This window comes from Lutjanus erythropterus, chromosome 20, assembly GCF_056507025.1.
Source record: "Lutjanus erythropterus isolate fLutEry1 chromosome 20, fLutEry1.hap2, whole genome shotgun sequence".
Lineage (NCBI taxonomy): Eukaryota > Metazoa > Chordata > Actinopteri > Lutjaniformes > Lutjanidae > Lutjanus > Lutjanus erythropterus.
In genome coordinates this window covers 6,798,208-6,815,164 of record NC_139336.1, presented here as the reverse complement: position 1 = coordinate 6,815,164, position 16,957 = coordinate 6,798,208, and the positions used below count along the sequence as shown (strand labels likewise).

At 38.7% G+C, this 16,957-nt stretch overlaps 1 protein-coding gene across 1 annotated transcript; it reads left to right on the top strand.

Moving 5' to 3' along the window:
• The first annotated feature begins 5,343 nt into the window (after positions 1-5,343).
• LOC146308116 (complement component C7-like) lies at positions 5,344-16,694 on the top strand. Its single transcript, XM_084745549.1, has 18 exons — positions 5,344-5,426; positions 6,364-6,425; positions 6,554-6,629; positions 7,370-7,511; positions 7,793-7,937; positions 8,067-8,205; positions 9,248-9,376; positions 9,514-9,757; positions 10,503-10,616; positions 10,785-10,951; positions 12,501-12,729; positions 13,727-13,898; positions 13,990-14,077; positions 14,767-14,899; positions 15,047-15,238; positions 15,816-15,912; positions 16,034-16,215; positions 16,361-16,694. The coding sequence occupies exons 1-18, from the start codon at positions 5,361-5,363 to the stop codon at positions 16,537-16,539; spliced, it is 2,556 nt and encodes an 851-aa protein (XP_084601675.1). The 5' UTR covers positions 5,344-5,360; the 3' UTR covers positions 16,540-16,694.
• The last annotated feature ends 263 nt before the right edge of the window (positions 16,695-16,957 follow it).

The following is a 16,957-nucleotide window of genomic DNA, read 5'->3' as shown; positions in this document are numbered from 1 at the left end:
CATCTGGCCTGGGAATCCTGCGGGATCTCTCAGGAAGAGCCTGAAAGTGTGGTTGGGGCGAGGGACATCTGGAATGCCCTGGTTTGCCTGCTGCCACCACGACCTAATGCCAGATAAGCGGAAGAAAATGGATGGATGAATAGATCCAGGAAGAACTGGGAACTCCAAATTGTTGTTGCTCCCTAGGGCTGTGTGCTGAGCCCCACATGTCCACACTGTACATGGAGAGACCCCATCACCATCAGTCAGATTTAAAACAACTTAATGTCTGTAGGAAATCAACTAACTATAACTAATCTACTGTATATAAATTTGACATTGTTTTTTAAGTTGCAAGAAGAGAACTACATCTCACTATACAAGCCTGTATAGTATAACGATAAATAAATCTACCTTATAAGCCAAAGTTAGTGTTACAATTAATGGCAGCAGCCAGTAAAAACTTGACAGTTGCTGTAATGCAATCCAGTAACCATGAAGCATCAAAAACAAAGTTAACAGTTGAGGCATTAACGGTTATACTTCATTATCTGCAGTTTATCTTAAAGAGAAAGGAGATGAGATGAGAAGACACAAGAGGAAAGGAGACACCACACACAACCAACTCATGAAATATGATTTCTATACATTTATTTTATCTTAGGATCTGGATTAAATGCTTAATATTTGGTTCGCTCAGCCTGACAAGGATACGCTCAACTATTAAATCTTTCTACTGCAAACTTGAACTAGTTTGTCTACAGTGTAATGGAGCTGCTCCTCAACAGTGTTTGAGCAGTACATGTATTTCTGGAGTCACATTTCAGGTCATGTTCAGTCTGTAGTTCATGTGAGTTTCATCCACTCACATGTCAGCAACCACTTGTTCTTGACTATGTGTTGTCAGACTGTGGGGACCACCCACACACTCTCCACATACTTTGCATAGCACACACACACACACACACACACACACACACACACACACACACATACACACACACAGACAAAGATGTATGCACAAACATAGTACAGCCTCTGCGGCAACACTTTCTGTTTGTCTTTCTGTCACACTGATCCACACTGCAGTTTGAACTTCAACGTGCCAGAGTTAGCTAAAAAGCTTATTTTAATCCCTGGGCACTTTATAACAAAGCTGTGCATGATGTCGTCTCTACAGTGCTAGCAAGTGCACATCGAGTAATACAAAACATACACTACAGTTCATAAATACATCACAAAAGTACAGAGATAAAAGCAATGAAAGCATGTAAAGGCAGTGCCAAGGATAATATTATTCAAGACTGCTTCAAAAATGGGTGGGTGCCAGACACGGATAAGTACCACACAACCTCAAACTATCTCATGTCACATGTTAGCAAGCAGTTGTCGATTTACACATCTGACTGACTCAGAACATTTTCATTCCATTAAGGCCATGTTTGGGTTTACTTAAGTCCAGCTCTTGTTTTGGCTCTCATTTGGTCTCCAGCTCCTGAGAAAACTATGTGGCTGTGTGACATGCTCCTACATGTCTAAACTTCATTCAGTAGATCATATACCTTTTTGTCTGTTCTGTTTGTACAGACTGTACAAACTATAAATGCAGTAAACACTGGCAAACACAGGCACTCTTGTGGTACAGACAAATCTCAGCAGAGGGTTATTGATGATCTGGGCCATGGTGATGCCACTTCATTAGAAAAGGCCAAGCGCCAGTTCACATCTGGCGTCGGCCTACATATCACAAGGAGCCTGCCTCCACCCAAGACCAGCCCATGTCTTTATAACGTGACATTTATTTATATTCTGCCCCTGGTTTGTAGAGGTTAGAGAGAACATAAAAACATGTCATTACAAACTGCTCATGTACATCTGCATATATATGAAAAAACAACCCAAATTTAGCATATTGCCATTACAGAAGACAAAAATAAGTAGCCATTATCATGAGGCTTGCTGAACTAATTAGCATCTAAGCTGCCTTTAACAATGATGTTAAGGGGTAAATGTTAATGATGAGGAGCCACACAATGCAACATCACTCCCAGTGCTTTGTGTATGATCTACATAAGAAAAGAGAAGACAAACAAAAGACGGTATAACGCTTCAGTTTACAACCCACAATGTACTGCATAATTATTTCAGAGGTACGGTGTAATTTTTTGTCATTACTGTACCAGTACAGTATGTACCAATACATTTATCAGTCCCTCCAGGATTTCGCAAACCTTTTTGGGGATGGTTGCAACCTAAAATGCCTGATTTCATGGCAGCTTTTCTAAAAACTTGTGATGCATGTTGCAATGTTTTTGAGCATTTTTTGCAATGAAATTGCAGGACTAAGAGAAAATTGCAAAAGAATTCATTAAACTTGTTCCAGGGAGAACAAAACTAAACTCTGTTCTGAGTAACGTTACCATTAAGTCTCACAATTACAAAAATTCTAACATATGTGCACCTGGGGCGCGTTTCACAAAGAATCTAAATCTTTTTGGAGCTCAAACTCAGTCAACACAAAATCATAAAATAAAAGTGCACAGCGCACTGATAACAATGACAGATGTATTCCTTTAATGTCATGGTAAAATAAAAAAATAAAGATGCAAAAACTGATTGGTTGAACTTGCACAAAGCTACGATCATTGGTCAAATTTGCAGAAAAGTTTCAGAGTCAAAATTGTAGTGTTGTACAGAATTCACGGGCATTGGCAGAATCTAGACCTGGATGTCCAGATTATTGCTCAGGAGGTCGTATGTACCCTGTAATAATGAAATAAATACTCAATATTTATAAATGCTGGGAATAAATACCAAGTGGTTAAATAATAACTATAGTATTTATTTTCTCAAAATTCCTACCAAATGTTCCAGATTATTGCTCTGTAGGTCATATTTACACTGAAATAATAAAATAAATACCCAGCAGTTGAATAATAATTACAGAATTATTTCTCTCTAAATTCTTCCCAGTGTTCCAGATTATTCCACATAGGTCATATTTACCCTGTAATAATAGAGTAGGTACTCAGTAATAAATAATACTTGTAAATGTAGAAGAAGAAGAAGAAGAAGAAGGTAATTTTAAAAAAGTCATTCTGTGGAGCTTCAGGGCTCTGTCCTGCTGCCAAACCCTTGAGAGGAAAATAAATCACCACTAGATGGCAACCACAACTAACTTTTAGTCTGCCTGAGACGACTCACTGCTCGCTGGCTACAATCCAGTCCAACCTCTGGTGGTTTACCAGCTGGATAAGGTCCAGATGTGGTGAGGGTGATTTTTTATGTTAGAACAGGCTGTGATGACCTGAGATCTGTCACAACCATGTCCCCTTTGTAAAGCTTTTCTGTTGTTGCCGGTGCATATATTCTTGTTTATTTATTGAACTCCTCTGGACATGTCACCTGTTGCTGTATGTATTTCAACATAAAGCACATTGAGTTTACTTATAAAGACTGAGTTTTCATTACTAAATGACACACAGTGAATAACTTCTCATTGTAGTTTAAAAGCTATCATATGTTACATTTTCAGCTTAAAATGTCTAAAAACAGGAGACATATATTTTGATGAGTTGTGAACTGTACTCACACTATCCCAAACGTTACCAACAATGTTCCAACAACTTAAAACAATTTAAAAATCTAAAACTAACAATATCTACTGATATCACAGGTGTAGAAATGTGATATTATAATCATCTTTGTTTTAAAATCAATTTTTTATGAAAGTTGTGTCCCAAATTTCCATCAGCTCTGTCAGATTATTACAAAAACATGATTTAATCAGGCATTAAAAAGAGTTACCTATACTCTTAGCTCCCCTGTCTCACTTCCTGTTTCAAAAAAGGCGGTAATACTGTTCAAGCACTGGTTAGCTTTCTAGTTTTTGAAAATCCATTAATATATATGGCTCATTTCGCCATACGTTACGTTTACTGGCGAGATCGTGGTCTACTTTTAATGTTGTGTTATAGAGTTTGGAGAACCCTGGAACATTTTTCTTCAGTCGAGTCCCTTGATCTGCGAAATGCATTCATTCATTCATTTTCTGTAACCTCTTATTCCCAAAGGGTCACGGGGGCTGGAGTCTATCCCAGCTGACATTGGGCAAGAGGTGGGGTTCACCCTGGACAAGTCGCCAGTTCATCACTCACACTCACATTCACACCTACAGGCAATTTAGAGTTACCATTTAACCTTTCATGCATGTCTTTGGACTGTGGGAGGAAGCCGGAGAACCCGCAGACACGAGGAGAACATGCAAACTCCCCTGCCCCAGCAAGCCGGGGATTTGAACTCAGGACCTTCTTGCTGTATGCCAGCAGTGCTAACCACTGCACCACCGTACCGCCCCATCTGCTTAAGATAGGAAGTGCTTAATGCTAATGTAAGTTGTTGTCTAATGGTAGCCAATGGGTTATCAAATATGATTTTTTTGCCTTGAAATATGGTCGCATTTCCCTTTCATTGTTTTTTCAGTTGCTGATCAATCAGGAGTTGGTGACAAGATAACAATTTGTCAGATTTCATACATTTATTTGAATAGCAAAACCTGAGTTGCAACAACAGTATGACATAAGTCTTTTGATGACAGCATGTGAGCTTCCCATCCCGAATGTGATGTTATAAGGTGTGTAGGTGAGTAGGATTTAATGGCAGCATAGTGTGCAGCTGGAGTAAGAGACTAATATGTTTGCTTTATCTGTGAAATTGAGTTATATTTAAAATTATAAAACAAGATTACTACAATTAGCGCTTAATAAATAACTGTCTTGAATTAAGATAGTGTGTTTGTGGCTGCAAATTATATGAAATGAGGATAAAATTGTTACTCTCATGTTGAAATGAATAGAAAATTAGTATTGCAAATGAAGATATAGGCGTTTTTTCCACATGCATTTTGTGCTGACAGAGCAACTGAGTCAATGTGCTAAAATATGGGGCAAATGGGGATTTTTATGACCTTTGTCCAACTCATGCAGACTCAGCTTCTAAAGGCAGGATAACCAGTTGTGACGCAACTACTGCTTTCACAATCCACTGAGGCTCTCTGGACTAAATAAAAAAAAAACAAGCAGATTAGTCACTCTGTGTACCCCTCAGCACTCAAAGAAAACAGTATCATGGAGGTTTTTACTGGAAATAAGCTCACAGTGTTGCTGGAAATATTTCAGTGCAGATACTGGAGCAAAACACGGCGGGCTGGCTTTGGACCGAAGCTGTGGAAAAGCACAGTGAGTCTCTGTTCATGACTCATTGTGTGAAGACAGGCATTCAAAATTAGACTCAATGAAGGAGAGTTTCTTCACCGTGGGAATTCCTGAACTTGGGGATCTGTTGAGTAACACCCCCCCCCCCCCCCCACCCTGCTGCATTATATGACCCTGAGTGTTGCAGTGCTGGACCAGACGACAGGGCTGAACTCTGAGGAGCACATCATGAAGGTACTGTAAACTCCTCAACACTTTTACCATTCAGACTTATTGCAGCATATTGTTTTGGTTCAGTAGGAAAGTGAAAATGTGCCACCTGTCTGTAAGCAGACTTGGCTTTCTTTTAGGGTTATATATTCTGTGGATTTTCCTTTGTTGAAAATGCTAACAATTTATTAATTGATAAATCATTAATAATGAATAAAAATGATTTTTTTTTCTCATTTCCTTTTTTGTTTGTTTTCCCCCTTTTTTCTTATTTGATGTTTTCTTGTCCAATGAATGGCTCCGCTGTACAAAACAATGTCAAATGAGGAACAATTAATGTCATTTCTAGCTACCGATTAATCAGCAATTAATACATATTCAGTTGGTTAAATTCTTGGCAATTAATCAATCATTAACCTACTATACAATCTGGCTCAGCAAATATCTGACTTATTTTATTTCTTTATCTAAAACTAATTCAGTCAAGCAGCCATTTGTAATGAAAGTAATGTGATTACATTTCAAGCAGTTTCAAGCACTTTATCCAAACACTTTTCAAACCTTGAAAACACTACATCAAAGTGTTGATGTGTTTCTGTTACTTTCCCAAGTAAGAATAACTTGAAAAATCTGGCATTTTTTTTTACAGTATACAGTCTGTTATTTTATGTAAGCTCTGAGAGGTCAGTGAAAAATAAAACTGTTACTAAATGGTTCACTCTTCTTCTTTTTTTCAGTGTTTGTTGTTGTAATACTCGTTTTTGCCACAAGGCCTGCAGTATACCTGTAACTCATGTTCTAAATAAGACAAAAAGCATTTGCGTTTTCTTGCCGAAATAAGTATTACAACAACAGACACTCAGAAAAATGATCCTGGTCAAAAAAAAAAAAAAAAAAAAAAGAAAAAGAAAAAAAAAGAAAGAGATGAAACAATATTTTTTTTCTTCCTCTGTGTGTACAGTTGGATTTGAATGTACCTCTGTCTTCTTTGGCGCTGCTGCTGGCCTTTCTGTCTTCAGTTTGGTAAGTGCCCACACATTATACTGCAGTATTATCACTTGGATAATAATGCATTGATGTATCTTTTGGATTGATCGTATGTTTCAAGTAATTCTCAAGAGGAGTATAATGTCACTGTCCATTCCTCTCAGCTGTCAGCGGCCTGTAAACTGCAGATGGGGGCCTTATGGAGAGTGGTCTGACTGTGATGGTTGCTCCAGTACAAAGGTACTTCAATCACCCAAATACTTGGACACTGTGTAGACTTCTACTGCCTGGGGGTGTGGTCAAAATGTAACCCAAAATACTAACTGTAATAAAAAAGGCTTAAGCATAAAATACTGGAGATGGTTCGCCTGTGGAGACCATCACTGTTTTACTTGGTCATCAGGCAGCTGTTTTTTTCAATGGAGTTTTGCGGCTGTGAAAAGAGCACAGAAGGTGGCGTCGGTTCGCTGTGATAAAGGCTGTCCAACAGCAAAGTAGAGCAGAGAAAATGTTCTAAATAAAACATACACTTAAATGAATATTGATTTGGGTCATGTTAAATCACTGTTTGTGTTGAAGGAGTGATCAGAGAGCAGCTACAGAAGCAAGTAAAGAGAAATTTTGTTGCACACATATAGCAACTGACATGGATATTTTATGATAGGTTTGTGGAATTAATTGTGTAATTCTTGTAATAAATCTTGAGCCCAATTCAAACCTAATATAGTCACAAAAACATAAATGACATGAATTCAAATTTGGATTAAATCTGATTTGTAATACTTTTTATATGCTTTTTATTCATTCATGGTTTTGGTTTACAGAGGCTTTGAGAAATTTTGGGGCCAAAAGTACACAAATCCTAGTCTGACATCTTGTGTACAGTTTGCCTTGTTAATCACTTCAGTTCAGACTCTGCCAATCATTCCATTTGTTCATTTCTGTAATTTATTTCATGGTTGTGATTGCGCCCGTTTCAGGTGCGGACTCGCCATGTGGAGGTGTACGCACAGTTTGGGGGTGTGCCATGTTCAGGAGAAGGCACACAAACACAAACGTGTGTCCCAGTGAAAAGATGTCCCCTGGAGACGCACTGTGGAGACAGGTTCCGCTGCACCTCTGGTATGTTATGACATTCATTACAGAAGATATTTTTTTTATAACAATACCGTGATTTTTTTTTATTTTTATCAATCAAATAACAACAAAAGTGTGACAATACTGTTTATTTGGCCTCATTTGGCCATTACTCAGACTCACTATTATTACACAATATTTTATGACACATTATATAATTAAAAAAGACTTTATAGGTGTAATAAAAGAAGGAGCTTTTTACCTTTTTTCTGAATTATGTCTTTTGCGATGGTGAATGAAAAATCTCCATTGAAACCCTGGTGCAGGTAAATGTATCAGCCGATCTCTGGTGTGTAACGGAGACCAGGACTGTGAGGACGGTCTGGATGAGAGAGGCTGTGATCAAGACAGCAGCCAGTACTCATGTGACATCAACAAAACACCTCCAAACTCCGACTTCACAGGCAGAGGGTGAGTATACAACACTAGCAAACTGTAACAGCAGCCTGATCTCTGCTGGTAAATCGATATGTTTGTAGAGAAAATGTCACCTATTAGATCAAAATCAGTGAAATGTTTTTTCTGTGTCGTGATGTACAGGTATGACGTGCTAACAGGCAAACTGAAAGCAGGTGTGATCAACACTCTGAGCTTCGGAGGCCAGTGCAGGAAGGTGTTCAGTGGTGACCATAAAGTCTATTACAGACTGCCACAGAGCATCCTCAGGTACAGCTTTGAGGTAAGACTAACAACAAATCCAGGTTTGGTTGTAATTTTCACAAATAAGGAGGAAAGACTCGACTTATCTGCAGCTATTTTTTAAATAGAAATTCAATATGATGTCATAATGTTAGAGCTGCTACTGTTATCATGCTATAACATTAAACTTTTCTTGTTATAATAATATACTGTTTATCTTGTTATGTAATGTGTCACGTCATATTGTGGCATCACAAGTTACCATGTTATAACATAAAACATTTTATGTCATAATAGTAAGTTATGACATACACATTATAATTTACAATTTACATTACATTACAACATTACATAAGATAAATAGTATGTTGTTACTAGAAAAGTTTTTGTTATAATGTAAAATAACATTAAAATATTTATATGCTGTAACATGAAAAACATCTTGTTAGAAAAATAAACTTCACTTTTAAACTTGTACAACGTTTTCTTTTCCTGGCGTGGTAACAATATGCTGCCATAACATACTACTTAGAAAGTAAATTATCTGATATGTTTTCATCTATATTGTTATCCTGAAGATAACAGCCACTATCCTGAGTGTTTTTTTTCTTAGGATGGTGAAGCCATTACCTCACTATCACTCTGATTGGCCAGTACTCGTTATCTTGGCTTGTTTGGGTTTGGTAGGTTTAGGCATGAGGAGTACGATTGGTTAGGGTTAGGGTAAGAATATCAGGGTAAGCCAATCAGTGGCAGAGTACAGCAGGTCATGCCTTCACCATCCTGGGAAAAAAATATTGCCAACTGTACAAACATGACTTTGTGTGAAAGTAGTAGGTAGTAGCTATCTAGCTTGTTACTGTGTCACTGCGTCACAGCAGTATGTTAGCAGTTTTATGATGGTTTGTAACCTTATGTATTTATCAATTAGCTTGTTTTACAGTAACTGAAAGACAGACATTGCCATCTCTAGAGTCATGTAGCCAGTGTGGCTAAAAATGTCGTAAATACAAGAGATTGATGAGCTATTCTCCCAGCAGCTGCTCTAATGAAACCAAACGTCGCCTTTGTTTGTGCTGCAGGTGCAAGTAGACAATGATGAGAGCGATGAATCCTATGAGAGCTCCTGGTCCTACATGCAGCACATTCAGTCCAACGCCTTGGTGGGACACGATCGTCGCAGTTTCCACAAAGAGCTCACTGACAACAGGGTAAAGATATACCCCGATCTGCTTCACCAATCACTGATTTTATACTTATTTTATACTCTGTCACTAGATGGCTTAAAAGTCTCTATCAACCAGCTTACAGAGAATGGCATCCTGGTCTTTTCGTGTCTCTGATCCAGGCCTACAGACTTCTAATCCTGAAGAATAAAGTGGAACTGGCCCAGTTCCAAAACTCTGCCCCTCAGTATCTGACTCTGTCTGAAGCCTTCTGGAAGGACTTGTCCTCGCTGCCGCTCACGTACGACTACTCTGCCTACCGCCGGCTGTTCCAGACATACGGCACACACTACCTCTCTGAGGGGTCGCTCGGAGGCGAATACCAGGCCCTGCTGGAGTTAGACCATCAGGCGCTCCAATCGACCAGTAAGAACTTTTGATAATTGTGAATATTTTTACTCTTATATTTTACTATTTAAGTTTTTAGGTAATATTGTGACTTTGTTTCTTGCATTGGTTATATTGATCAGTGCCACATATGAACCTTTCATTTTTAGACTAGTCAACAATGTTGTGAAATATAAAATATATTGGATAAAAATAGTTTAAAGGTGCAATGTGTAAGATATGGCCAGAATTTTTAGTTTAAAACATTCAAAAATTATTTTATTGACAGGCTGAAAAGCAGTCCTTCCAAGAATTTGCAATTCAACCAATCCCTGTGAATGCTTTCATTACATTGACATTTATCGATGCTCTGTGCACCTTTACATTTTGTTCTTGCTATTTTGACCTGAGTTTAAGCTCAAAGAAGCAAAAATATATATATTTTTTATTTTTATATTTTTAGTCAGCTAACAGAACCACTAGCCACACAGCTAACTGAGCTAACTAGCTAACAACAGCTAGCAGCTACATCCATAGACAGTGAAAACAGTAGTAAGTAACTGTTAGCAGTTCCTCTGGAGTTACCTTTGAACGGTGGCCATTTTTTACACATTGCTCAAATAATGCAAATAAAAGCTTTAAATATCCAATTTTGTGTCCCATACTAGCATTGTCTCCTAAAAAAACTATGACTAAATTCTTGATGTACCAGTCGTGCATATTCAATGATAATTTTGAAGTGTTAGACATAAATATATGTTGCTCCTGTCTTGTCTGTATAAAGGTACAACAAACATAGACTACCAGAGGTGTTGGAGGAAGGTGAAGCGCCGTTTCTTCAGGAAGAAAGTCAAGACCGTCTGCGAAAAACTGACAAAAGCTTTATCATCCAGCCACGGTGAGTGAAAGCTTTCTTATTTAGGAAGTCAAACAACACAGAGTGTCCTGAAGGGTTAAAAAGAAATCAGTCACACTCTGAATACATTTGTCACATTTGGATTTATATAAATTAAATTCATTTACTATCACATACTCTGGCCTGAGCTATATTTTCATTTGTCTGCAGGACACAACGTAAACAAGATGCCCATTAAGGTCAATGTGATCGGAGGAGATCCGGGCTCTATAGCCGCTCTGTCTGTTCTGGATCTGGAGAACCCAGAAGCTAACGGAGAGATCTACGACAACTGGGCCTCGTCTGTCAAAGACTTCCCTGAAGTCATAGACCAGAAGGTATGACCTGACAGATTGATCGAACGCTTTTTAAAAAAATTATTTTGTATTCCTTTCACTTACCTTTAATTTCCATACACGTAGATTTGTTTTTGGTTGTCCATCCTCATATTTTTTGTTGCGCTTACCTCTATCATCATTATCATCATTTATTACTGTTAAGTAGACAGCTGAATATGACAACTACTGCTGGCACATGCTACAAGCTGTAGCTCACCAGGCAAAAGGCTCCAAAAAATTCACATGATGGCTACATAGATGATGCTTGTTAGTTTTTTGTAGTGCAGGGGGGAGACATTTAGCCAAAGTAATACAGTACAGCATGATGAGGAAAAAAGTAAGATCACAGTGCTGTTTGATTCCAACATAACCCCTATTTAGTTGCTCACTAAGCGTAATTCAACAAGCAAGGTTATATTCATGGGGTTTTGTTTGTATTTACTTTTACATATGGCTGTAGGTATGAAGACTAACCAATGTGTTTGGCTACTGATTTTAGCTGGGTTGCAGATATCCACATATAGCCTACATGTGATGATGAAATTTACATCACATGGACTCTAGCAGATGATCATACAGTTGCTGAATGTATAAAGCTTGGATTCTACTCCCAAAGGGATGTATCCACAAAGAGCTGTAGAAAAGACGGATGTGTAGTAGTTCTGTTTACTTCCTGCAGTGCGCTTGGAAGAGGTGCTTCACACATGTGTAGTCAATTGGTATCAGGATCGGTGTAGTGGCCACGTTGACAAGGTGTACGTGGAGGTCCACACAGAACCTCTGCGTACACCCGCTCATGACAAACTTTATGTCACAGGGATCCTAGCGGACCAAAGCAGACCCATGTCCACTTGGATGTTAAAAGCATAATGCTAGCTTGATTCCAGGTTTCACCTTAACTTTGAGAGAGCTGCAGCCTCGACCAGCTCCGTCAAAGTGGACATCTTAGTCCTGAACAGGGCTTTTTCAAGCATAACCTGAAACCCCACAAAATGAAGTAGTTAGCCAGTGATAATGCTTAACCCTAGAACGCTTGGTTACTAGTGTAGGTAGAAAGATAGTTAGCCTGGTATATTAATGTTTGCATGTCCTCTGAGCGGTAAAAGATTCTTTTTCTGTACTTTATTGGTTATTATGATGGTAAAAAAAAAAACTTTTTTATGAATCCACATGTGTTTGTATTTTAAGTATCATCCCTGAATGATTATTTTGTTTGTCATATGTTTCGAATGTTTTCACATGTCTAGTGCTCTGCATTAAAGGTCCTGTGTGTCAGATTTAGAGGGCTTTATTTACAGAATATGGCAGAAATGGAATATAATAAGTATGTGTTCATTAGTGTATAATCATCTAAAAAAAGGGAACTGCTGTGTTTTAGTTAATTTCAAATAAGCCCTTTATATCGACAGAGCAGATAGATCCTCTTCCAGAACAGTCAAATCAAACACTTACTCCAGATACAACTTTTGCAGCCTCCATAAGTTCCCCGACACGCTGGCACTAAATCTTACAGACTGGTCCTTTAATAAACTGTTAACCTGTTTTCCAGCTGCGTCCTCTGTATGAGCTGGTGAAGGAAGTGGAGTGTGCAGGTCTGAAGAAGCTCAACATGAAAAGAGCCACAGAGGAGTACCTGGCCGAGGAGCATCCCTGCCACTGCCAGCCCTGCCAGAACAACGGCCAGCCGCTGCTGACGGGCTCCGAGTGTCGCTGTGTCTGCCGGCCAGGAACGTCTGGAAAGGCCTGTGAGAGGGGAGCCGTGACTGGAGAACAACCAGGTAAAAAGAGCAAAGACTGACGGGATAGTGGATTAGTCAGAAGGTTTAGTTTTGATTAGAATGATAAAACCGTATTTAATTCAAAGTTAGTTCTGTTTTAAAATCAAATGTCAAAAATTGATGCTGATAATGCTGATTAATGCTTTTAATTCTCTTTAGAGTGGCAGAATCTTAGGAACTAAACTAATTATATCAATTGTTAATTTAAAATTTAACACTGATATTAGAGTTAGAGATTTTAAATTTGAGTTAAAAGAATAGAGTAATAACACTTAACAGCGTAAAATGTTGCAATGTGTAAAAGTTTTACACAAATTTAGAGAAATGGAAGGAAGAAAGAAAAATAAAGGAGTGAAGAAAGAAAGAAAGGAAGAAAGAAAGAATAAATAAAGAGAAAGATAGGAAGGCAGGAAGAATGAAAGAAAAAAGAAAGGGAGAAAAAGGAAGGAAATGAAAAGAAAGAAAGGAAGACGAAAGAAGGAAATAAAAACAATAAATGAAGGAAGAAAGGAAGGAAGAAAAAAGTAGAAAAGAAGAAAGGAAGGAAGAAAAATAAGGAATGAAGAAAGAAAGGAAGGAAAAATGGACGGAAGAAAGAAAAAACAATGGGAGAAAAAAGGAACTAAGGTAAAAGAAAAGAGTGAAGGAATAAAAAAGAATAAAGAAATAAAGGAAGGAAAGAAGAAAGAAAAAAGAAAGGGAGTAAAAAGGAAATAAAAAGAAAGGAAGGAAGAAAGGAAGGAAGGAAGGAAGGACAGAAGGAAGGAAGAAAAATGAAAAGAATGAAGGAAGAAAGAAAGAAAGAATAAAGAAAGAAAGGAAGGCGGAAGAAAGAAAAAAGAAAGGGGGACGAAAGAAAGCATGAAAGGAAGACAAAAGGAAGGGTTAGAAAAGAAAAGGGGTCAAAAAGTTTTATGTTACCGTGGCATCCAGTCAGTGACAAACTCCTTCACAAACAGAACAGAACAACAAGAGAGTCTCTCTTTTTCTGTCTCAGGGGTGATCCACGGCAGCTGGAGCTGCTGGTCTTCCTGGGGATCCTGCTCTGGAGGTCAGAGGTCAAGAACCCGAAGCTGCAACAACCCCGCCCCCAGCAGAGGTGGCCAGCACTGCATCGGACCGCAGGTGGAGCAGCAGCCTTGTGAAGACGCAGACATCCAGTACTTACAGTAAGGACATCATAATATACTACAAACACTTATATTCCAGAAATACCAGACATGATGAGGTTTCTTCACTGTGTAAACTGTTTGTGTGCAGGATGATGGAGCCTCAGTGCTTCAGTCTCTCTGTGTCTCCACCAAAGACGTGTGGAACGCCTCCGAACCTCAGGAATGGATTTGTTCATGTGAGTTTGCAAACTAAATCCTACCGTTGGGGTACCCACAGATTGTGGAGGTATATTTTTTGGCACATCTCTTTGGAACTGCAGTCAAAAACACCCGAGTAAAGTTTAACAAGGGAGAAGTATTCATTGATTGAATTCATGTTCATGAGTCCTAATTTAAAGTATCGCACGCAATCAGGGGAGAGGAGCACTTTGTCAATCATTTTGAAGACACAGATTTCCTCATCTTTTTAGTCAAAATGCAAATTAACTTCAGATGGCATGAATTACATAAGCAATAGTGTTTTGAGAAGAAATAAATAAACATTTTGCTATGATTCTTGCGGTCCCCAGGGACACCAGTCGGTTGTCCTTGTATATGGGGGTAGGATGGGGGGTTAATGCTGTATTTTAAAAGCAACAAAGTTATGTGAAACCTTTTTCTTTGTTTTGTAGATTGTCTGAATAATCTTTTCTTTAAAGGGACAGTTCACCCCCAAATCAAAAATACGTTTCCTCCTGCCTGCAGTGCTATTTATCCATGTAGATAGTTTTGATGTGAGCTGCAGAGTTTTGGAGATATCAGCTGTAGAGATGTCTGGACTCTCTCCAAAATAATGGGACTAAATGGTACTTGATCGGCTGTGGTTGAATGATGTGATTAAATGCATCTTTTTCAGTGTAGTTACCAGTGTTGTATTTTGTCTTAGAATCCCAGAGATTTTTACCTGGTTGGAAACAGGGTGGAGTATTCCTGCGTAGACGGTTATTACATCAGTGGAGACGCTGAGGCTGAATGCACTGAAAACCAGACGTGGAGGACAGGAGTGATGGTTTGTAAAAGTACGTCTTCACTTCATTAACTCTCCCAGGGAGGTTACACACTCGGTTCTTTTGATTATTCATCAGCAGGATATCTCAGGAATGACTTAATGCGACTAAAATTGATATGTTTTCCTCTCTTTGTCGTACTTTTTCTTCTTGTCGCAGGTTCCACATGTGGGGTTCCTACGCTCGACGGTGACGTTGTAACCACGCCCACCAAGGCAGCCTATCAGATTGGAGACAGTGTGTCCCTGTACTGTCCTGCAGGCTCGGTGCTGGATGGTGAGGTGTCAGAGATCATGTGCAGTCCCAGTCTGCAGTGGTCTCCCTCTCCAGCTAGCGCCCGTTGTCGAGCAGGTACCGCACATTTACTCTCAGTATCAAATGTCAAAGTTGTAAAGCCTCGTACCTTCAACTGGTTGACCTCTTAGAAACAGAATAATTTAAATAAACTTGGAGAAGAGTATCGACCCCGGGATACTTTGCAGCATTTTTAGTCTCTGTTAGCTCATTGTTTTGGTGTTGAGGCACCTGATGAATTTCAGTCAAATATTCACTCTCTTTTAGCTCTGTTTTGGTCTCCACCAATTTCTGAGAGAAATATCTGGCTCTTAACCTGCTAAATATTCCACTATTGCTATTGTTAGCATTCAGTCAGTTTTTAGAACTTTTTTTACTGTGAACAGTTGTTGTTGTAGCCAAAAGTGAAAAAAAAACACTAGTTGCTGGTTGGACAACCAAAATAACGTTGCGTAGAGCTGATGGAAACTGCAGAGTTTTATAATTCTTTGTGGGTTCATAACTATGAGTGACCCCTGTCACATACATGTAATCATGTGATATATTGTTCTAATAAAATACAGATTAAAGCCACTTTAAAGTTGTTTCTGTGGATTTACACACACCAATCCTGCTTTCTATAATTTCTCCTCAGCACCCACAGCTCCCTCTCCTCCATCGGGCCTGAAGTGTAAGCTGTGGGAGACTGTTGGAAAAACGGAGTGTGTGTGTATAATGCCATTTCAGTGCTCGTGAGTATGATTTTTGATCATTATTGTTTGTTTATACACAGAGAAATGCCTGCCCTAAGGTAGAAAATTTTAAAAACACAAAATAAAACTTTGGATCTGTCCATATATTGTCTTCTTTTAGGACTTCCCTGCAGCTGTGCGCCAAACTCGGCTCAAGCCGAACCCGTTTGCTAGAACTTTGTCAGCTCGGAGCTCTGCGGTGTATGGGGCGGAACTTTGCGTTGGCCAATGACAGTGACTGTAGCTGGCCAGACGAGTCGTCCACGTCCTGCGAGGACTGCAAACCAGGGACAGTCTGTCAGGGTGAGCCTGCTTTTGAAGGATAATCAGACCATCTGACAGGTTGTGATAGGAATGATGGCTGAAATAGAAGAATCCTCTAATTATTTAATATGAAAATGTTTGTAACTCACATCAGGATATATTATCTCTCTTTTTTTTATTCTAGAATCAACAGGAAAATGTGTATGTCAGAATCCGTCAGACTGCCCTAAAGACTCCGCCCCCCTGTGCGCCAGCTCCGGCGCTGGCAGTGTTGCCAGGACGATGACTGAATGTGAGGTTGGGGTCAGAAGGTGTGCTGGGGACCCGATCAATGTGATCAGTATTGAAGCTTGTCCAGAATAAAGATGGTTGTTGTCAGTCTCATAGTGTATATAGAATAGGAACCTTTCTTAAAAAACTGTAAATAGAAACATAGAAAAAAAATTTCTAACACTTGAATGATGTAAATATGTTCCTCTTCCACCCTGTGGTGTCTTTTTGTATTTGTCATGGAGAATTGATAATAAACAACATTTACATGTAAGTAAACATAGGACTTTGACAAAATAAGTGCTTCTGTTTTTGTTATAGATGTTAATAATAAAACACTTAAGAAAACACTTTATGTTCTCTTGGTTTTGTTAAAATATTAGATATTTAAAAGGGTTCATTTTCTAAACACTTGGTGACCTGACAGATTATGAAATTGAAAATTTTACAGAAGACCTGAGAGGTAAGTGAGAAAAAAAACAAAACGGCTAAATAAAGTTGACATGTCTGA